The sequence below is a fragment of the Pristiophorus japonicus genome, chromosome 11 (assembly GCF_044704955.1).
Source record: "Pristiophorus japonicus isolate sPriJap1 chromosome 11, sPriJap1.hap1, whole genome shotgun sequence".
In the NCBI taxonomy this organism is placed as follows: domain Eukaryota; kingdom Metazoa; phylum Chordata; class Chondrichthyes; family Pristiophoridae; genus Pristiophorus; species Pristiophorus japonicus.
Window position 1 is genome coordinate 60,735,525 of NC_091987.1, and position 24,182 is coordinate 60,759,706.

A 24,182-nucleotide genomic window follows, 5' to 3' on the forward strand; every position below is an offset into this window, starting at 1 on the left:
CTCTGAGTCACTAGGTAATAGTGCAGTGTGAGCCCATGTACCTTCTCAATTTAAGGGTATCTAAGGGATAAAGCATGGCAGGAGAGCTTGGTCACGTGTTATGCTCCTCCTGTACCATGGTGTCCCTGACGACTACGTGTGTGAGAAGTGTATCCGCCTCCATCTCCTGACGGACCGCGTTGCGGATTTGGAGCTGAGGGTGGATTCACTCTGGAGCATCCATGATGCTGAGAATGACATAAGTGGCACATGTAGTGAGTTGGTCTTACCGCATGAGAAGGATCCACAGCCAGCTAGGGAATGGAAGACCAACAGGAAGAGTAGTACAAAGAAGGTAGTGCAGGGGTCCCATCTGGTCATCCCCCTGCAAAACAGATACACTGCTTTGAGTGCTGTTGAGGGAGATGACTCATCAGGGGAGAGCAGCAGTAGCCAAGTTCATGGCACCGTGGCTGGCTCTGATGTACAGGAGGGCACGAAAAAGAGTGGGAGAGCGATAGTGATAGGGGATTCAATCATAAGGGGAATAGATAGGCGTTTCTGCAGCCGCAACCGAAACTCCAGGATGGTATGTTGCCTCCCTGGTGCAAGGGTCAAGGATGTCTCCGAGCGAGTGCAGGACATTCTAAAAAGGGAGGGAGAACAGCCAGTTGTCGTGGTGCACATTGGTACCAACGACATAGGTTAAAAAAAGGGATGAGGTCCTACGAGACGAATTTAAGGAGCTAGGAGCTAAATTAAAAAGTAGAACTTCAAAAGTAGTAATCTCGGGATTGCTACCAGTGCCATGTGCTAGTCAGAGTAGGAATCGCAGGATAGCACAGATGAATACGTGGCTTGAGCAGTGGTGCAGCAGGGAGGGATTCAAATTCGTGGGGCATCGGAACAGGTTCTGGGGGAGGTGGGACCAGTACAAACTGGACGGTCTGCACTTGGGCAGGACTGGAACCAATGTCCTAGGGGGAATGTTTGCTAGTGCTGTTGGGGAGGAGTTAAACTAATATGGCAGGGGGATGGGAACCAATACAGGGAGACAGAGGGAAACAAAAAGGAGACAAAAACAAAAGACAGAAAAGAGATGAGTAAAAGTGGAGAGCAGAGAAACCAAAGGCAAGAAACAAAAAGGGCCACTGAATATAAAAGGGCTGCAGGAGGGGTCAAAACTAAAAATTATGGTTTAAAAACTAGGATGAAAACACTCTACCTAAATGCACGCAGCATTCGAAATAAAGTAAATGAGTTGACTGCACAAATCATTACAAATGGGTATGATTTGGTGGCCATTACAGAAACATGGTTGCAGGGTGGCCAAGACTGGGAATTAAACATACAGGGGTATCTGATGATTCAGAAAGATAGGCAAGAAGGGAAAGGAGGTGGGGTAGCTCTGTTAATAAAAGATGATATCAGGGCAGTTGTGAGGGATGATATTGGCTCTAATGAACAAAATGTTGAATCATTGTGGGTGGAGATTAGAGATAGTAAGGGGAAAAAGTCACTGGTCGGTGTAGTTGAAAGGCCCCCAAATAATAACTTCAAGGTGGGGCGGGCAATAATCAAGGGAATAATGGAGGCATGTGAAAAAGGAACGGCAGTAGTCATGGGGGATTTTAACCTACATATCGATTGGTCAAATCAAATCGCACGGGATAGCCTGGAGGAGGAATTCATAGAATGAATACGGGATTGTTTCTTAGAACAGTATGCAAGAGAACCTACAAGGGAGCAAGCCATCTTAGATCTGGTCCTGTGTAATGAGACAGGAAAAATAAACGATCTCCTAGTAAAAGATCCTCTTGGAATGAGTGATCACAATATGGTTGAATTTGTAATACAGATTGAGGATGAGGAAGTTGTGTCAGAAACGAGCGTACTATGCTTAAACAAAGGGGACTACAGTGGGATGAGGGCAGAGTTGGCTAAAGTAGACTGGAAACAAGGACTAAACGGTGGCACAATTGAGGAACAGTGGAGGACTTTTAAGGAGCTCTTTCATAGTGCGCAACAAAAATATATTCGTGAAAAAGAAGGGCGGCAAGAGAAGGGATAACCAGCCGTGGATAACCAAAGAAATAAAGGAAAGTATCAAATCAAAGACCAATGCATATAAGGTGGCCAAGGTTAGTGGGAAACTAGAGGATTGGGAAAATTTTAAGCAACAGCAAAGAATGACTAAAAAAGCAATAAAGAAAGGGAAGATAGATTACGAAGGTAAACTTGCGCAAAACATAAAAACAGATAGTAAAAGCTTTTACAGATATATAAAACGGAAAAGAGTGACTAAAGTAAATGTTGGTCCCTCAGAAGATGAAAAGGGGGATTTAATAATGGGAAATGTGGAAATGGCTGAGACCTTAAACAATTATTTTGCTTCCGTCTTCAGAGTGGAAGACACAAAAACCATGCCAAAATTTGCAGGCCACAGGAGTGTGGGAAGGGAGGACCTTGAGACAATCACTATCACTAGGGGGGTAGAGCTGGACAGGCTAATGGGACTGAAGGTAGACAAGTCCCCTGGTCCTGATGAAATGCATCCCAGGGTATTAAAAGAGATGGCGGAAGTTATAGCAGATGCATTCGTTATAATCTACCAAAATTCTCTGGACTCTGGGGAGGTACCAGCAGATTGGAAAGCAGCTAATGTAACGCCTCTGTTTAAAAAAGGGGCCAGGCAAAAGGCAGGTAAATATAGGTCGGTTAGTTTAACATCTGTAGTGGGGAAAATGCTTGAAACTATCATTAAGGAAGAAATAGCGGGACATCTATATAGGAATAATGCAATCAAGCAGACGCAGCATGGATTCATGAAAGGGAAATCATGTTTAACTAACGTACTGGAATTCTTTGAGGATATAACGAACATGGTGGATAGAGGTGTACCGATGGATGTGGTGTATTTAGATTTCCAAAAAGCATTCGATAAGGTGCCATACAAAAGGTTACTGCAGAAGATAAAGGTACACGGAGTCAGAGGAAATGTATTAGCATGGATAGAGAATTGGCTGGCGAACAGAAAGCAGAGAGTCGGGATAAATGGGTCCTTTTCCGGTTGGAAATCAGTGGTTAGTGGTGTGCCACAGGGATCAGTACTGGGACCACAACGGTTTACAATATACATAGATGACCTAGAAGAGGGTACAGAATGTAGTGCAACAAAATTTGCAGATAACACTAAGATTAGTGGGAAAGCGGGTTGTGTAGAGGACTCAGAGAGACTGCAAGGAGATTTGGATAGGTTAAGCGAATGGGCTAAGGTTTGGCAGATGGAATACAATGTCGGAAAGTGTGAGGTCATCCACCTTGGGGGAAAAAAAACAGTAAAAGGGAATATTATTTGAATGGGGAGAAATTACAACATGCTGTGGTGCAGAGGGACCTGGGGGTCCTTGTGCATGAATCCCAAAAGGTTAGTTTGCAGGTGCAGCAGGTAATCAGGAAGGCGAATGGAATGTTGGCCTTCATTGCGAGAGGGATGGAGTACAAAAGCAGGGAGGTCTTGCTGCAACTGTATAAGGTATTGGTAAGGCCGCACCTGGAGTACTGCGTGCAGTTTTGGTCACCTTACTTAAGGAAGGATATACTAGCTTTGGAAGGGGTACAGAGACGATTCACTAGGCTGATTCCAGAAATGAGGGGGTTACCTTATGATGATAGATTGAGTAGACTGGGTCTTTACTCACTGGAGTTCAGAAGGATGAGGGGTGATCTTATAGAAACATTTAAAATCATGAAAGGGATAGACAAGATAGAGGCAGAGAGGTTGTTTCCACTGGTAAGGGAGACTAGAACTAGGGGGCACAGCCTCAAAATATGGAGGAGCCAATTTAAAACAGAGTTGAGAAAGAATTTCTCTCCCAGAGGGTTGTGAATCTGTGGAATTCTCTGCCCAAGGAAGCAGTTGAGGCTAGCTCATTGAATGTTTTCAAGTCAAAGATAGATAGATTTTTAACCAATAAGGGAATTAAGGGTTACGGGGAGAGGGTGGGTAAGTGGAGCTGAGTCCACGACCAGATCAGCCATGATCTTATTGAATGGCGGAGCAGGCTCGAGGGGCTAGATGGCCTACTCCTGTTCCTAATTCTTATGTTCTTATGTTCTCGGGACTGAGGACATTCTGTGAGCACACAGGCCAGCACAGCATGTTGTCCAATTCAAAGAGGCACAAGGCAGTAAGTAATATTGCCCCTCTCTTCTTCTTACCCCCCCCCCTCCCCTCTTCGACCAGCAGCCGCTGCCTGTATGAACCAGTGAGGGGATGATGAACTGTTCCGAAGGAAGTAGAAGTGATGCCTGAGAATGACTGACTGTTATGGATGTTGTGGCGTGGGGTGGGGTGGGGTGGAATGGAAATGCAAATGCAAATGAAAGCTTGCTTAAATTTCCCCAAATGTGTTAGATGTGCATACTTGTGTCTATAAGGAGAATAATGCCCAAATTGTATCAGTGGATAATTTTATATTCTGAGACACTCCCACTAGGAACTGGATTGAAAATTGTTAAACTGATTTTACATTGGCTGGTTGGCCATCCAATGAGTAAACTCAACCTGTCAATCTGAGGTGATTTATATGTAGGCCTCAGTTGAAAGGACAGCACGACCCAGCCCTCTCATCCCTAATATCCAGACAGAATACAAATCCACAACATTAAATACATTTCAAACCTAATACTGGCCTATATACTCACAAGCATCTTTTGAAGTTGTTCCACTGTCTGGTTAGCTACACTGATGCCATTTATTTCTCTGATTTCATCACCGACATGGAGTGTTCCTACACGTTTAAAAAGAGTCAGATAAGAACTTAAGAATTTCTTTTTTTTTTTAGAAAAAAAGCACAGAAAAATCTCATTACGCCTAAAATACCTGTCCCTTTTTCATAAACCAAGCCCTCATAAACTCATGTATAATGTATATTTCAATGGCCTTCCTTAGTAACATATTCCACTCTATTTCCCCTTGTGTGAGAATGTTTTCCCTGACTTCCCTTTTTGCCTCTCAGTTCTTAACTTTATTAAACCGTGTCCCCTGGTATTTGAACCTTCAAACACAGTGAACAACTTGCTAGATCAATTCTCTTTATAATCTTGAACAAGCCTCCTCCTATTCCAAAAAAAAGCCCAACTTCCTTCATCTTTTCTCATGACTAATATCCCCAATACCCAGAATATTGCCATTGTATTATCTCAGACCCAATAGCATCCTTCTAGTTACTAGAACTACAAGCAGTACTTCAGATGTGGTCTGACCAATGCCTTATAAGCAACAATCCAAACTCATTTGATTTGTACTCTAGCTCTCTGCTAATACCACCTAAAATGTTATATTTCATTTTAACTTCAGGCAAGCACTCTGGTAATTATTTCATGGTTTTACCCACTATAATCCTGAACTCATGATCAGTACACTATCCCACGATTCCATTTAACACACACTCCCGCTTTTGGTTACTTGCTCCCAAACTAACTATTGTACATTCCTCCAATTTGAATAATATCTGCTACCAACTGATCCAATTATCCTAAAAATATTAATTAATTTGAACTTGGTTACATCATTCCTCATTATTTGCCTTCAGAAAAGGAGGTGCATAGAGCAACCAGTGATGGAAAAATTATTTACTGAATGTTCCCTCCAGGAATATGAATATGGCTTTAACTTCTTGGAATGGTAATAATTAATTTTTTGAATGCATATAGATTTTCTACTTCTTACCTTGTCTATGGATCATTCCCCCATGCATTATCCTTGCAACGATACAATGGTTCAACTCATTCATTTTTAAAGTGATCCCCTAGGTGAAGGAACATGGAGAAAATTAACATGAAATAGACAGGATTTAATTAATTTGAAATACAACAGCTGTATACAAAGCAGCTTCAAAGCTAAACATTGTCACATACAAACATTAAAACAGTGATGTATTCGAAGGAGCATTCTACAGTTGGCAGAAACAGTACCCAAGTTGTATATATCTCTATATATACAGAGATATCTAGAGATAGAGAGAGATACAGAGATAGAGATATAGCGATGGATATAGAGATGGATATAGAGATGGAGATAGATGATGATGTGATGGAGACAGAGACAGATGATGATGGAGAGATGATAGGATAGAGAGAGATGTGCACCTGGTCAAGAGCTGTGTGGTTCAATAATTGGCTACGAGATGTCTGGGAAGAATTTGGGTTGATTTGTCATGTGAACTTTCTCCCTCCCTCTTTGTGGGAAGTACATAGCGTCTGCTTAAGGGTTCCCCATAATGGCATAAGGGGAGATTGGGAGCTTGCTGTCCGTGGTGGAAACTCATATTCTATCACTGTGGTAGGACACTAAATATATCTCCTTCTTAGGCAGTCCTCCGGAGTCGAAAATGACTTGTTTCCACAGTAAAATGAGTTCTAAGGTGAACTGATGAGACCAATGCGGGATCTAGTCTCTGTCACAGATGGGGCAGATGGTGGTTGGAGGGACGGATGGATGGGGTGCTTGGTTTGTTGTACGCTCCTTCTGCTTTTTGTACTTGGCTTCCGCGTGTTCCTGGCGAAGAGACTCAAAGTGTTCGGTGCCTTCTGGGGTGCTTCTCCTCCACTTTGAGCGGTCTTGGGCCAGGGATTCCCAAGAGTTGGTGGGGATGTTGCATTTTTTCAAGGAGGCTTTGAGGGTATCCTTGAAGTGTTTTCTCTGCCCTCCTGGGACTCGCCAGCCGTGACGTAGCTTGGAGTAGAGAGCTTGTTTCAAGAGTCTAGCATCAGGCATGCAGACAATGTGGCCCACCCACCGGAGCTGGTCGAGCGTGGTCAATACCTTGATGCTGAGGATGTTGGGCTGGGAGAGAACGCTGACATTGGTGCGCCTATCCTGCCAAGAATTTGCAGGATTTTGCGGAGGCAGCTTTGGTGGTACTCCAGTGTTTTGAGGTGCCAACTGTACATAGTCCATGTCTCTGAAGCATATAGGAAGGCGGGCATCACTACTGCTCTGTAGACCACGAGCTTGGTGCCGGGTATGAGATCCTGGTCTTCAAATACTTTTTTCCTCAGACGGCCGAAAGCTGCACTGGCACACTGAAGACAGTATTGGGCTTCGTCATCGATGTCTGCCCTTGTTGATAGTAGGCTCCCAAGGTATGGGAAGTGGTCCACATTGTCCAAGGTCTCATCATGGATCTTGATAACCGGGGAGCAGTACTGTGTGACGGGGGCAGGTTGGTGGGGGACCTTTATCTTACTGATGTTTAATGTGAGGCCCAGACTCTCGTACGCTTCAGTGGAGGTGCCAATGATGGTTTGGAGTTTGGGTTCCGATTGTGCACAAACGCAAGCATCATCTGCATATTGTAATTCAATGACAGAGGTTGGAGCAACCTTGGATCTGGACTGAAAGCATCGGAGATTGAACAATTTCCTGCTTGTCCTGTAGATTAACTTCACTCCAGCGAGAAGCTTGTTTAGGGCGAGATGAAGCATTGCAGCGAGGAGGATTGAGAAGAGCGTTGGTGCGATGACACAGCCTTGCATGACCCCGGTCTGCACTTGTATTGGGTCTATGGTGGATCCGTTGGTAAGAATCACGTCTTGCATGTCATCATGAAGCAGGGGGAGGATGGTAACTAATTTTTGAGGACAGTCGAATTTGAGAAGGACATTCCATAATCCCTCTCAGTTGACAGAGTCGAAGGCCTTTGTAAGGTCAAAGAAAGCCATGTACAGAGGTTGATGCTGCTCCCTACATCTTTCTTGGATTTGTCGCGCGGTGAAGATCATGTCCATTGTGCCCCTTAGTGGGTGGAATCCGCATTGCGACTCTGGGAGGAGCTCTTCAGCCACTGGGAGGAGACGACTGAGGAGGATTCGGACGATGATTTTCCCTATGGAAGACAGCAGGGAAACTCCTCTGTAATTATCGCAGTTGGACTTGTCCCCTTTCTTGAAGATGATCACGATTACAGTGTTTGCGATCTCCTGGCATGCTCGCCTCCTTCCAGATAAGAGAGATGAGGTCATGGATTTGCGCCAAGAGTACTTCTTCGCTATGCTTTAGTACTTTGGCGGGGATTTCATCTGCTCCTGAGTCCTTGTCGTTTTTCAGTTGTCGGATGGCCTTTTCAACCTCATGCCGGGCTGGGATTGTGCCGAGGTGGTGACGAGTAGCATTCTATGGGATGGAGTCAAGGACACTCACGCCAAAGACAGAGTCTTGGTTGAGGAGATCCTTAAAAGTGCTCCTTCCAGCGGACACTGACTGCATCTCTGTCCTTGATATGCACCTCTCCATTCTTGGCTCTCAGTGGTATAGGACCTTGAGTGCTTGGGCCTTGGGTGGACTTAACTGAGCTAAAAAATCTACACACGTTGTGATTGTCAACTATATGCTGGATCTCCTGTGCTTTTTCCACCCACCATTTGTTCTTTAGGTCACGAATTCTTCATTGGACCTCGGCCTTCAGTTGTCTGTAGGTCTGCTTTCTTTCACTCGAGTTGTGGAGTTGGTTCCAATTCAGAAATGCCTTGCATTTGCTGTTTATTAGCTCTTGGATCTCCTGGTCGTTCTCATCGAACCCGGTCTTGATGTTTTCTGGTAGAGTAACCAAGATAGGATAGAGAGAGAGATGCGCACCTGGTCAAGAGCTGTGTGGTTCAGTAATTGGCTACGAGAAGATGTTTGGGAAGAATTTGGGTTGATTTGCCATGTGAACTTTCTCTCTCCCTCTTTGTGGGAAGTACATAGCGTCTGCTTAGGGGTTCCCCATAATGGCATAAGGGGAGATTGGGAGCTCACTGTCCATGGTGGAAATTCATATTCTATTACTGTGGTAGGAGACTAAATATATACGGCACCATTCAGGAATCAATATTCCTAAATCAGGGTCTGTCTTATGATAGAATATCTGTTTTATGGTGTCCTTTACAATTAAAGTAGCAAACTGCAGACATATTTGTGTTACACCATACAACAGCCCATTAAAAAAAATAAGCAGACCCTGAATAAATATTCGGAATTGAATTTATATTATGGGACTAAATCGTTGTGCAGTGGGAAGACAGACAAGACATTTTGTTGCTGATGTTGTTTAAATTCTGTACTTTTTCATCTTATAAAATTGCAAATGCTTAAAAGAATGCTTTAACTATCATTTGTGAAATGCTACATAACAGAATTCTAAAGCAGTTGCATTTTATCAAAATCATTTAGAAGAGCTAACATGGAAAGTATAAATGATTTTAAAACATTCAATGTTGATTTGAGAGTGTTAAGTGGCATATTGCTCTAAAATTTGAAAGAATGTAAAAAATGTTTAATTAAACTTATTTAAACTAATGAATCATAGTAAAGATTAGGGATCATCAGAGTTTTGCAGGTTTGGAAGTAGTGCACGAGATAGAAAGAGCATTTTTTTTTTATATTGATCATTCTGATGAGCAGCTTCCTTATAAGAACACATTAAGTACATTTGAACAATTTACATCAAAACTTTCCAGACAATAGAATCCAATCGAAGTAATCTCTAAAATCAGTTGCCTTTTGAAAAACAACAACTTTTTTGATTATTCGGGATCCTGGTTCAAGCAGTGTTCTTCCCAACAAAAATCACCTTTTAAACTTTTTCTTTGAAAACCCGGCAACCAATCTTGGAATATACAAAGAGAAGGAAACTAAATTGAAATGATAACTTTCAGCTGATAGTCATTTATCGTTATGGTCAGCTGAGCAGTAGTACTGGAGTTTTTGAATACTGTGCTGACTTCAACGTTGCGGATCATTATGGACAGGAAGTTCCAGTTGGAAGTATTTCCTGTGTTAGACAAAAGGTCCTGTTGCAACCATTTTTCCATTGAGTTTTACTGTTCAGTTTTTAAAAATGTAGTCTTGCATAAAAAACCCTAATTTGATCATCCTCAGTACATAACTGTCTTGTAGCAGAAACTTCTAGTCTAGGTTTGCATCACAAGGTGGCACTCCTGTCTTATTTTGTAAGACATATTTGTTCTATAGATGTAGGAAACTGTGGTGCTCCAAATTAATATAATTACTGAAAATAATATGTATATTCTAACATATCTGCTGTAACTCCTTTTCACTTCAACCAGCTGGTGATTGATCTGAGATGAACTGATACTCTCCTTTTCCATAGCATTTTCTCATATTTCAGCAATTCATCTGCAGTTACTGGTTACCACAACTGTGTGAGTTGGCAGGTAAATCATCTACAGAGGTATCATAGCTAAACCAAATCCTCTCTTTGACCAACATCTCCACACACATTTCCAGCGGGAACAGGAATCCTGGCCAATTGTCACACTTGTGTAATCAAAAATACTTGTGATTCTGTTTCACTTGCTGTTTCAAGTCAGTTATAAAATTACGAAAATTTATTAATGATGGAATTGAAACAGATGCATAGCTGCAATTTGATGTTCCAAATAGAGTGTGTGGATAAAACTAATGGGCTTGGGAAAAGGTTAATCTACACCGTTATAAATAAAAATGAGGCAAAGTAAACTGTTGCACAGTAGCATTCTTACCAAAATATAATCTTCATTATATGACTGAGTTAATGCCCACAAGTGGTCAGTGGGATCTACACAAAGTACTAATGGTGGTTAATTTGTTAATTAGTGTTCTAGTCAATAAAAAGGAAATTTGCATTTGTCTAGTCTGTTTACATACAGTCTAGTTCATCAACAATCTTTATTCATGTCTCTTTCAGACTTTTTAATTACATCATCGGATAGCAGTGACTAATACTGAAAATAAGTTTATTACCACTGAAGCGCTCATACGTGGGAACAGAAAAAATGACTAATTTGCTTCGTTTTACTGCTGTGGTGACCTATATTAGCTAAAAAGACTATTTTAATGATTAGTTATCTCTGCCAACATATCTAGATAAAAATGACTAAAACTGATTAGAAAACTAGAGATTTTTATTCTAAATTACCATAGGTTCATCCGTGTTTTTCTGAAACTGGACCAGTCGTACTCGTGTTACATTTTCCATGTCCATGTCTCCGTTTGCACTTTCTGGTGAGTCACCGTTTAAATAAGGAGAAGTTGGTGGTGGTGTAACTCTCAGTGCCTCATCACTGTATACCTCATGTGCCACGACGTCATGAGTCTGCAGCAAGGCCTAGTTTTTAAAAACAAGATAAAACTGGAAAATTAAACTGAAGAAAGAAACAAACCCTTTTGTTAACCATGCTCCTCTCACCCAAACCCTCTTTATTTTCCTCTTTTCCGTCAACTATATTTCCCTCCTTAATTTAAAGTATTTTGAGACACCTTCCTGAATGTGAAGAGCACTATAGAAATGCAAGCAGTTGTTCTTCAAATCTAACTTCCTCATTTTTAAGGCATGGAAAAATGTTAGTATATATAATACCTCATTTATAGTAGCAAGTGAAAATTACATCTTTAAAAACATTGACTCTTGTTTGCTCTTGCAAATAATCAATTAACAACTTCAGAATTGCTGTTGGATCAATGAAGTCCACCAGAAGAGATGATTCAGACCCGAGACAATTCAGTGCCATATGGCATCCAGCCAATATAAACAACCATTTGAATTTTAATGCGGAATTTCCAACACTGCGACAATATGGCCACAGTTACTATAACTGTTTTGACTGTGATCTTGCTTTGCTTGCTGGCTGTCTATAGCAATGAAGTTTTCAAACGTAAAACGCTAGCTTTGTTACATCAAAATTAACAAAAGCACATTACAACAGTTCTAAAAATTGTACTTTTAAATTTACAAAACCACCAATGTTGGATTAGAACCTGGTGGTTAGAAAATGATTATAGCTTGAATACTCAGGCATTAACAAAATAGATGCCAACATGTTCCCAAGCTGCCATAAACTTGTGTAAAAGATAAACCAAGGAAGAATTGGTTGACTGCTGACAAATGCTATCGCATAAATTTCTATGCACGTATTCCCAGTTTCTGAGATTTTTAAGTCAGTTATTACTTGGTGAGGGTGTCATAAAAATGTTGAAAAGTAATTTTAAAGATATTTATATTTAAGGAAAATAACCTTCCAATGGCAAGGCCGAGGTTCAAATCCCGACCCCCCCCCCCCCACCCCCCAATCAAAGATCTGTCGGTGGAATCATAAATATTTTTGTTCAAGTTGCCAGTCTGCTCGTTTCTGAATTGATGCCTTGTGCAATGTTAACCAATGTATATTTTATTTTCTGCTTCTAATGTGAAAGTGATATGGGAAATATGTGCAAAAAGGACACGATTGCTACAAAAGCAATATGGAATCTGAAGTTCTTTGACAATCTTATGATTTTTACTTGGAAGTTTTGATTAGTTTTAAATTTAGATAACCACCAATGTTGGATTATGCTATGGTCATAATAAAGGATGAAACTGAGTACTGTGTACAATGAGCAAGTGTGACCTTAGCTCCTTTAATAAGACTCCAGAGTGCAGGTACCTCGTGGGTGGCCTGCTTATATACCGTGCTGGGTTCCCTTGGGACTCCAACAGGTCGGCCCTCTGGTGGTAGTGTAATACAGGTTACAAGGGGTTAAATACATAACATCACTACCCCATGAAGTCAACAGTACACTTATTTACAAGGTGAGACGATCTGGGGCTTTTCGCTCCCTTGTCGATCGTCTCGGTACAAATGTGGGTGTGGGTGGGTTGGTCAGTTCTTCACTGGGCTGTTGGGCAGCCGGCCTTGCCGGGCTGCTGGGGATGATGAGTTCGGCTTCGTGGTCAACCATGATGTCAGTTGCCACTTGTGTGTGTGTTGGAGGGTCAAACTTGTTGGTGTCTTCTTCGGGTTGTTCATAGCTCTTGGTGAACCGCAATTTGATTTGGTCCAAATGTTTTCTGTGCGTTTGTCTATTGGCCAATTTGGCCTGAAACACCCTACTTCCCTCTTTGGCTGTGACAATGCCAGCGAACCATTTGGGACCATGTCCATAAATGAGCACAAACACAGGATCATTGATCTCAATATCACGTGACAAATTTGTGCTGTCATGGTACACGCTTTGTTGATGCCGCTTGCCCTCCACGTGATCATGGAGATCAGGGTGGACAAGAGTGTGTCTGGCTTTTAACGTCCTTTTCATGAGCAGCTCGGCTGGGGGAAACCCCGGTGAGTGAGTGGGGTCTAGTGCGGTAGCTGAGCAACACTCGGGACAGCCGGGTCTGCAGGGAGCCTTCCGACACATGTTTCAATCTTTGCTTGATGGTTGAACTGCCCGTTCTGCCTGGCCGTTGGATGCGGGCTTGAACGGGGCAGATGTGACGTGTTTGATCCCATTGCGGGTCATGAATTCCTTGAATTCAGCACTGGTGAAGCATGGCCCACTGTCGCTGACTAGGACATCAGACAAGCCGTGCGTGGCAAACATGGCTCGTAGGCTTTCAATAGTGGCCGTGGACGTGCTTACAGACATTATCGCACGTTTAAACCATTTTGAGTAAGCGTCCACGACAACCAAAAACATTTTGCCTAGAAATGGGCCCGCATAGTCCATGTGGATCCTTGACCATGGTTTGGAGGGCCACGACCACAAACTTAGCTGTGCCTCTCTGGGTGCATTGCTCAGCTGAGAGCAAGTGTTGCACTGGCGCACGCATGACTCTAAATCTGAGTCAATGCCAAGCCACCACACATGGGATCTGGCTATGGCTTTCATCATTACAATGCCTGGGCGGGTGCTGTGCAATTCAGATATGAACGTATCTCTGCCTTTCTTGGGCAAGACCACACGATTGCCCCACAATAGACAGTCCGCCTGCAGGGACAACTCGTCTTTGCGCCTGTGGAATGGCTTAATCGCCTCCTGCATCTCCGCTGGGACATTGGACCAGCTCCCATGGAGGACACAGTTTTTTTTTACCAAGGACAGTAAAGGATCCTGGCTGGTCCAGGTCCTGATCTGGCGGGCTGTAATGGGGGACTTTTCGTTCTCGAATGCCTCCATGACCATGAGCAAGTTCGTTGGCTGTGCCATTTCCACCCCGGTGGTGGGCAATGGCAATCGACTTAGAGCATCTGCGCGGTTCTCTGTGCCTGGTCTGTGGTGGATTACATAGTTGTATGCCAACAGCGTGAGCGCCCATCTTTGGATGCGGGCAGAGGCATTGGTGTTAATCCCTTTGCTCTCAGAACAGCGATGTGAGCGGCATGTGGTCAGTTTCAAGCTCAAACTTGAGGCCAAATAAGTACTGGTGCATTTTTTTTTTTACCTCGTAAACGCACGCCAGAGCCTCTTTTTCAATCATGCTGTAGGCCCTTTCGGCCTTGGACAAACTCCTGGACGCATAAGCAACTGGTTGCAAGATTCTCGATTCGTTAGCCTGTTGCAACACACACCCGACCCCATATGACAATGCATCGCAAGCTAGCACTAATCTTTTACAAGGGTTATACAGGACAAGCAGTTTGTTTGAACACAACAGATTTTTGGCTTTCTTAAAGGCAGCCTCTTGTGAATTCCCCCATACCCAGTCGTCTCCCTTGCACAGTAGCGCATGTAGGGATTCTAGCAGGGTGCTTAACCTAGGTAAGAAATTACTGAAATAGTTAAGGAGTCCCAGGAACGACCGCAGCTCCGTCACGTTCTGTGGTCTCGGCGCGTTCTTGATGGCCTCCGTCTTGGTGTCGGTGGATCTGATGCCATCTGACGCGACTCTTCTTCCCAAGAACTCGACCTCCTGTGCCAGGAAAACACACTTGGAGCATTTCAACCTGAGCCCCACGCGATCCAACCGACTAAGAACCTCTTCCAGATTCTTCAAGTGCTCAATGGTGTCCCGACCTGTAACCAGTATGTTGTCCTGGAAAACCACAGTGCAAGGAACTGACTTTAGCAGGCTCTCCATGTTCCATTGGAAGATTGCCGCGGCCGACCGAATCCAGAATGGGCACCAGTTATAGATGAACAGATCTTTGTGCGTATTGATGCAGGTGCAGCCTTTCGAATACTCCTTCAGCTCCTGCGTCATGTAGGTTGAGGTCAGGTCCAGCTTGGTGAACGTCTTCCCTCCAGCCAGGATTGCGAATAGGTCGTCTGCCTTGGGTAGCGGGTACTGGTCCTGTAGCGAAAAACGGTTAATCGTTACTTTATAGTCCCCACAAATTCTAACCGTGCCGTCCTCTTTAAGTACTGGGTCAATTGGACTAGCCCAGTCTTTGAATTCCACTGGCACGATGATGCCTTCTCGCTGCAGCCTGCTTAGCTCATTTCCACTTTCTCACGCATCATGTACGGTACCGCCAGTGCCTTGTGGTGGATGGGTCGCTTACTGGGAACCAAATGGATCTGCACTTTCGCCCCCGAGAAGTTTCAAATGCCTGGCTCGAACAACGATGGAAACTTGCTCAGAACCTGGGCACATGAGGAGTCGTTGACGGCCGAAAGCGCTCGGATGTCGTCCCAGTTCCAGCAGATTTTTCCCAGCCAGCTTCTGCCAAATAACGTGGGGCCATCCCCTGGCACCATCCACAGCGGGAGTTCGTGTACTGCTCCGTCATAGGAGACTTTGACTTCTGCACTGCCAATTACAGGGATTAGTTCCTTGGTGTAAGTCCTTAGTTTGGTGTGAATGGGGCTGAGCTTGGGCCAGTGTGCCTTTTTGTCCCACAGCCTGTCGAAGGACTTTTTACTCATGGACTGACTTGCACCCATGTCCAGTTCATAGATACTGGAATACCGTTCAGTTCAACTTTCAACATTATTGGTGGACATTTCGTGGTGAATGTGTGTACCCTGTACACTTCTGCCTCCTCGGTACGAGTCTCCAATGCAGCCTGATCCACAGTGGAACGATCTTCCTCTGCAACGTGGTGTTTTGCAGGGTTTGTAGCTCGCCTGCACATTTGCTGGAGGTGTCCCATTGTTCTGCAACCGTTGCACACAGTGCTTGAAGCAGCACTGATGGGGCCGATGATCACCTCCACAACGCCAACACGGTGTTAACTGCTTTGCATTAACCATTGATAGTGGACTCTGGGTCATCTGAGGTCGGGCAGAAGCAGCCGCCGTGTACGTTCTGCCATGTATATTTCTGCTTGAAACCGACGTTACTTTATGCATAATACTGGCTGAAACTTCTTTACTCTGCGAAATCTGTTTGGTGTTGTCGCTGGTGGACATAAATGCCTGGGCTATCGTTATGGCTTTACTTAGGTTCGGAGGTTCTACAATCAACAGTTTGCGAAGGATTGTCTCATGGCCAATGCCCAGTACAAAAAAGTCTCTAAGCATTTGTTCTAGGAATCCCTCAAACTTACAATGTCCTGCGGGGCGCCTTAGTTCGGCGACATAGCTTGCCACTTCCTGGCCCTCCGATCGTTGACACGTGTAGAACTGAGATCTCGCCATCAAAACGCTTTCCTTAGGATTTAGGTGCTCTCGGACCAGCGTATATAATTCTTCACAGGATTTCTCTGTTGGTTCTGCCGGAGCTAGGAGGTTCTTCATGAGGCCATAGGTTGTTGCCCCACAGACAGTTTGGTAGTGTTCTTGTCCCTTTCAGCTCGTTGGCCACGAAGTATTGGTCGAGTCTCTCCACGAAGGCCTCCCAATCGTCCCCTTCTAAGAACTTCTCCAGGATACCAACTGTTCGCATTTGCATTTTCGCGCGGTTGTTTGTTACCTCGTCGCCAATTGCTATGCTCATAATAAAGGCTGAAACTGGGTACTGTGTACAATGAGCAAGTGTGACCTTAGCTCCTTTAATAAGACTCGTGGGTGGCCTGCTTATATACTGTGCTCCCAAGTAATGCTGGGATCTCTTGAGACTCCAACAGGTAGGCCCTCTGGTGGTAGTGTAATACAGGTTACAAGGGGTTAAGTACATAACAGATTAGAACCTGGTGGTTAGAACATGATAATGCTTGAGCATTCAAGCTATAAACAAAATAGATGCCAACTTGTTCCCAAACTGCCAAAAACTTTTGTGTAAAAGATAAACCAAGGATGAATTGGTTGAATGCTGACAAATGCCATCGCATAAATTTCTATGCATGTATTGTCAGCTTCTTTTTGTTTATACTCTGGGGCTTGGCAGTACTGTATGTTTCACGCATTTCATAACATCTGACAAATGACCAGTTTATGGATAAAGGATCTAGGGAAATTTGCTTTATCTATATTAAGTCAATGTGATGTGTAAGATAGAAGAGTGGCTAAAATCATAGAAGGAAAACTTGCAGCTGTCAGGTTGTCTAACTCCCAATGGAAGACTGTAGACCCATTGCAATTTACCATGCAAGTTATATTGGCTGATCAGATGTATTGAGTACATCAAGGAGCCAAACCTGAAGACAGCTATGATATATAATTAAGGATGTTGTGTTCATACTCTATTTATTTGTTACAGCTCACTGGATGAGCATTAGGACCCTTCAGGAGCTATTCAGAGTTGCTGTATTCATTCTGGTTCATGCCGGTTTGGGACACCATTTTGGGTTTATAAAAGCACAGTGAAGTTAAGTTACTTTTCTCCTGGCTCAGTTTGTCAGTTATTTACGCGTACACAACAAGGACAAGTTGCATAGTCTTCAATAAAGCACTACTGCAAATCTATATACAACCAGACAACAAAAGCGTTCCATTATATTTTCAAACCCATAGAGACTATCTGTTCAGGTTTTTTCACACAAGTACAATAGAATTCTTTGTTTCTCAGAAGAGAGCATATTTCAGAACATATTTTGCAGGTACAATAGTGGTAAACATTGCCAGTGTTATTACCTGACATGCATACAAGACTGCATCACCATGCAGTTCTCTTGCCAAATACTTTCCAATATGTTGCTGATTGCGGTAATGACAGAGGTTTTATTTGAAAGAGGTGGTCTTTTAAATCGGCTCCATTAATAAACCCAGATGCGAACATCATTAGAAATCTCCAGTTGTTGCAAGATTAAGTTTATACGCTACTCGTAATTCATATTTCTTAGAGAAAACTGAATTTAAACAAACCCAAATAGATAACTGAAAAAATACTTCCAGATGACGATAGTATTCCATTCCAATCAGCAATCAGCTGTCTTAAGTCCTCATATCTTTTCAGTTTAATGGAATGATAAGGCACACATTGACGGGAACAAAGCACTGCTTAGAAATGTACTGTAAGACTTTTTTCAGCCTCCTCAATAATAAGTAAACAGTATTCTAACTTATACTCATACACCTTAAAAATAGACAATAAATGATTGAGAACTGAGTATTTACATTGGAGTTAATCGTGATCTCCCCGTGTGAAATCGCTTGAGTGTTGGGCGGAGTGATGGAAATGGCTGCCTGCAGGAGTTGGTGGAGAACCATCCCCAATTAACGGGTCATTCATAATTTACATGCAGGAAGGGAATGCCAGTGCAAAATGCACTTCCCATTGGCAGCTCATGAGAGGAAGTGTCCTCTTGCCCTCGGATAGTCGATTGGTGTCAAAGCGAGTTGGCGAATGGATATGGCAAGAGGTGGCACAATATGTGAATGCAAGCAGCGGTTTCTGCATTACACCCAGGTCCTGGAGAAAAATTTAATAATCTCACCAGGAATGCCAAAGTAAGACTTCCCTTCCCATCTCTCAATCTTACTACACAGTCTTGCAGGACCCCTAACTTTGCCTCTGTATAATCATTCCTTCCGTTCCCTGCTTCCCATGGTTGTCCATAAGTCAGCAGAGAAGAGTTCACTGCATCTCCTTTCACTCACACGCTCAAAAGCTGCTACTGCCCTCACAACTACTCCCTACATTCACTGCTCCTTCCTGTCATCATGCACACTATGGTAAGCTGATCTATATATGGTGTGGGTCTTGGGCACATATTAATTCACTTCCACTCTTGGTGGAGAAGCTTGCATACAATAGAAGGAAGCCAACCAGCACAGGAGGAGGTGCTGCCAACACTCACCCCTGTGGAAGAAGCTGCTAGTGACATCATAGAAAGATGCAAAGCAGTCAGCATAGGAGATGGCGAGCCTGGAGGCCTGGCACAGTAGTTTTGTTGATATCTTCCTTACCTCTTCTTTTTCTATTTAGCTCTCAGTCACACAGTTACTAACCTTCCAAACACAACAACCTGGTGTGGCACAATGCTGCCAGTGATCTGCCAAATGTTGCCATTGTAAATACATTCCAACACTTGTCCTACTGCTCTCTTTCTAGGTTCATCAGAAGACTTGGATGCTACTGTCAGACAGACTGATGATGCATCCTCGCACTTACCACTTCAAGCACAGAAATCAGCATCTTATTTGACTTAAATAAGAAGTTTGAGGGGACTGCACTGGGGTAACTTACTGTGAACCTTCTCCACCCCCCCCATCCCCCACATCCCCAACCCTACTGGATTTTGTGACACCAGTAATAAAATTTTTCAGAGCTGGCAATACTGGAGGGCTATGCAGGCACTGGGCTCAACCATCTTCTCCATCATGGACAAACTGAGAGATCAAATGAATAGGAGCTTCATTTCCTAATGTTTGCATCACTGCACAGCGGCAACCCAGTAGCAGAGGTTGTAGTGCAATGCGAATGAAAGATTTTGTTATCTCTCATGATGATAGCATTTATGTCCCTTGCTCCAATGCTCAGTGTGGAAACAGACGCCATGAGCAGAGACCAAGTTGTTGCAATCTATAGGTGGGCCCTCTCAGGCCAGAGCCCCTAGAGCTTACCGACCACTAACACCTTATGAGCCACTGAAGCCTACCACCTCCATGTTCCAGCAACTGGTAAACACCTAGAGTATGTAAAAGAACACCAGACATGCACTCGGGGCTTGTACCAACATGATAAATAGTTTGTAGGACTGTCTGTAAGCCATCAAAATCACAACGCTGTTTGAAACCTTTATGTGCAAAGAGTGTTCCTGAAGTAGCTGTTGATCTTGCAATGTTAGGTGGCATGAATAGAAATTTTGGTATTTGGGCAGATGTTCTTGATTTAGGATTCAACTTGACTTTATTCATTTTATGTTCAATGGCTGTGTGCATGATACTTCTATGTTGCCCCCTTTTTACTTTGTATTTTAGTCTTTGCTTCTTACTTTAAGAACTGTCCTATTTTTCTTTTGAATTCGCTTAGGTGCTTTCTTTTTAAGAAATTTGCCTCTGCCTATGCATTTTTGTATTTCTTCAAGTTAGAGATCCTTTTTTAGTTGTTTTGCCCCTTTTATTTTACCTGCTCTTGATGAAGCACCATACCGTGGCATGCCATTGCCGAGGCTTTGTAATCTTAAATTGAATATTGCAGGATTTTTTCCCCTGATGCTGAAAGCTCGTGCGAGACTCTATTTCTTATCTTAATCCTGTGATGAAAGGTTTCTTAGTCTTTAGCGTCAATCCATCTCAATGTAATAGGATTAGTAATTTTAGATGGTGGGAGCCCTCATTATGGTCTCTGGAGATTACCTGCTACTAATATTAGGCTAACTGCCCTATAGTTACCTGGTTTATCTCTCTCTCTCTCATTGAGCAGAAGTAATACACTGGCAACCAATGTTCCCTCTAATTTGTTTTGGTCTGCGCGGCCCCATTAATGGGCTGTGTAGGCCATTCACAATTCTGCATATGCCCGTTTTAAAAATGTAAAAGCCGGCTCACCAGCTGTGCGGGACCTTCAGAGCGGGGCACAGCCACGCAGCTTAAAGGGAACATTGCTGGCAACCCTTCAGTCCACTGGCACAACTTCCATACCCAAGGACGTGTGAAAGATTGTGGTCAGTACCTCTGCTATTTGCTCTCTGGCCTCCCTTCTGAAATGCACCTAATCAGGGTCTGTGCCTTTTCCACTTTTGAGTTTCATCTTATCTCTTGTTATCCTGTCTAACTGCCTGCTTCCTTCTCTTGTACCCTTTAATTCTTACTATTGCATTCTTCTGTGAAAATTGAAGCAAAGTACTCACGTGTATCTCTGTTATTCCTTCATCCTACATGAGATTTGTTAGGTGATCTACAACACTCCACTAAGAGCGTGCCCTGTTGGCTAATAACAACCCTCCAGCACATAAACTGCAACCAGCCAGAAAATTTGTTTTCAAGGATTTGGGCTCAAAACATGCCAGAGTCCTGCTTGCCCATTTTTCTGATCCCATTGCGCTCATTTTGCATTGGCGCAACTGAGCAAAATCTGCCCCACTGACGTAGTTACCACAATACTTGCAGCACTGCTGATGTTTAAATATTTACTTCTGAAGTGCTATTAGTGTCTGTAATGCCATTATCCATTAAGTTACTCAGGTGACAAGTTAATGCTCAAAGGAAGAGTGCTTTCAGATGTAAAGAGACACTGATGGTTTCCACGACAAACTCGAATCCTTATTGTGCTGTATAAGTCAGAACATGACATAATTAGCTCCAACAAATAGTGTCATCACCGTTAATTAATCCATGCACTGAAGTTAGTTCATGGACAATGTTAATCCTGCTTCCTGGCTAAACCTACTAGTGGTGGAAAAACTTGAGCCACTTGCCCTCTAGGAGGAGCTTCAGTGTGAATGTCAGTGAAGACTGGAACTCAGATCTTCCCGTTGTGATCTTAGCACATGATCTTATTGCTTTTCTGAGACACATTTTTAAGAATATTAACCCAGAGGTTGGGTCACATTGCAGACTGGAGCACTAACTCATCATAAGCAGTGGATGCTAACTCCATTTCACACTTCGATAAGTTTTTGATCTCAGTGACAGTCTTCAATGGAGGGTGTGATTCCAACAGAGGCCAGGGAAAATAAAAATCAAGTGGGGAGTTTATATCGGGCCACTGACCTCTGCCAAGAAAAGTACTGGCAGTGGCTGGAATTTAGGCTGGCTGCCCTACTCTCTTGGATGCAGAAGGGGCACATCTCAGTGGCATCAGGAAACATCAAGTTCAAACTGGCCTGAGAGCTGTTCCGTGCTATAGACTACCCAGTTTCCAGCATAGTTTCCTGAGTAGCTCTTAGGCTAATCTGAAATCATGCCACAACCTTTTACCTATGAAACCTCTCTAGTGTGTTCCTCATCAGTGACAATATCAGAGTGGTTTAACAACAAGGCTAAGCAGATCTCCATGCAGACAATAAAATTGACTTCTTTGGGGGGGGAAAATCAAAAAATTTTCTATAAAATGGACCAGAAATTTAAATAAAAAGTAGTTCCCAGACTTTCCTTCCCCTCAACCACTGTACTATATTATTTAAAAAAAATGAGGAACTCACCTGTTTGCCTGACAGTGAGTGTTGTTTCTTAAGTAGCTACTTATTTTACACATTATTCACTGACAATCTTATCTCTATTTTAAAGTGTGATAACCAGAATAATGCACTTACCATAAAATGAGGCCGTGTTAGGATACACTTCAATTCCTTGGCATCATTATTTTCTGGATAGCATGAAATCTCTTCCAACACCTGCAAGATGCAACAAATTCTTAGCAAGCTTCTGCAGGTACTAAACTTGCAAAACTAAGATATGCCACTATTTGAAGTTAAAAAATAATTTGGGGGAATGGAAGGGGCAAGGATATTTTCTTGGTTTTGTTGAAAGCAACAGTGAGTGAGTCTTATCTGATCTAACAGATATGGCTGGATTTTCCTCCATGATCCTGCCCTAAATCAGGTGCAAAGTTTGCAGGAAAATGAGGTAGTGACTTCTACTGCTGCATCCCCACCTTGTCTTTGATTTTCTTCCCTCCCTGCTGGCTGCCCTTTCTCTGCCCATTGCATGCAAATGCCAATGTTGTTGGTGGGTCCAGGTTTGTGGTGGATTTTCCTGCTGTGTACTCGCTGGGACCACCTGCTTGAAGATGATGGCAGGGCCGGAGCAGCAATGGCCCCAATGTGCTCAAATGGAGGAAAAGAGCCAAAGTAAAGGCTTCCTACCCCTTCATTTCAGCCCAATGGACTGTGAGCTTTTGTGCCTTTTTAAATCCTCAGACAACTCTTCTGGTGCTGTAACGAAAGCCCCACTGCAGCATTGCCAAGATATCCATCATTCGCAATGGCAGGGATTTACGGAAGTAAATCATGGCTGAAATTTGATATCTGATGCACTATTTACCTTATGGGTTGTCAAAATCCATCTAAAAAGATGATTTTTTTTGTAGGTGCCTCAAAAGCCACCACTGCCCTTTGGCAATTATCGCCCCTTTGGGAAGCAGGCAATGATGTTTTCTGGCTTCATACATGGGCCAGCAAAGCAATTTTCCATCAGCAGTTCTATAATTAATTGGAGCAGTTACAGTAGCCAGTAATCTGCAAATTAAGAATCTAAAACAATCCTGCATACATAACTTGCTGTTCATTTGTTGTTTTAGCAGAATCTATATCAACAAGACAAATTGCAGTTTAGGCAAATATTGCAGAACTGCTTTTTGCTGTGCAATAAGTGTAGATTGTGAGAGCACATTCCTTCAGTTTTTGCTCTGTGCTTATATGGGTCATAGTGGAGCATGAACAAGGAGCAGCAACAGCTAAAAATTTAAACAGGTTTTCTGGGATGACAGAGTGGACATTTTTTAAATCATACTACTACATTACTGTTGGAATCCATTGCTTTTATTTATTTGTCCCCCACCCCTACTGAATAAAAATTACTTTCATCTGTAAGAAAAGTTTAGTTTTAAGTACAAGATGCAGATATTTTGCAGTAGTGGTATGAAAGATTTTCTTCATGTCGCAGTTAGGAAAACATCAAGAAATAGGCACATGATACTGGTTAAAGGGGAAGAAAATCTTTGGAAAATATTTTTTTTTATCAAAGTAGTCCTTTGTTTTATACAGAAAAATAAAGTACTTATTAGAATTTTGTTTTGACTAATTTGTTAATTTTACAACCCACATGGGGCCTCGAGTTGAAATTAGGGGCTGGATTTTCGGCATTTTTTCGATCATTTACCACCAATTTACCACTGAAAATACCACCGGTGGTAAATTCATCGCAGATTACCACCGAAATATCGTCGATTTCATAATTTAGCACCGAAATACCATCGGTGTTAAATTCATCAGTGATTTTTTGCCGTTTTTATGACGTCATTAAGTGTGTAACAACAAAATACCACTGAAAATTACCACCAGAGGTAAATTCATCAATACCGTAATTTTCACCACTGACCTAAATTACCGAGAAAAGTGCAGTCTTGTCTGATCTTATCTGATTGAATCCAGTGCTATGGACGCCATTTTAAAAAACGGAGCTGCAGTCCATTCCA

General features: G+C 42.9%; 1 protein-coding gene across 1 annotated transcript in view; it reads right to left on the reverse strand.

The window, feature by feature from the left end:
- The window catches only part of caska (calcium/calmodulin-dependent serine protein kinase a), a 600,725-nt gene that overhangs the window by 47,039 nt on the left and 529,504 nt on the right, over nucleotides 1-24,182 (reverse strand). Inside the window, exons 13-16 of the mRNA XM_070892703.1 lie at nucleotides 22,300-22,380; nucleotides 10,944-11,132; nucleotides 5,714-5,792; nucleotides 4,687-4,772 (exon numbers count right to left, since the gene is read on the reverse strand). Coding sequence (XP_070748804.1) covers nucleotides 4,687-4,772; nucleotides 5,714-5,792; nucleotides 10,944-11,132; nucleotides 22,300-22,380 — 435 coding nt within the window. The remainder of the gene's footprint in view (nucleotides 1-4,686; nucleotides 4,773-5,713; nucleotides 5,793-10,943; nucleotides 11,133-22,299; nucleotides 22,381-24,182) is intronic.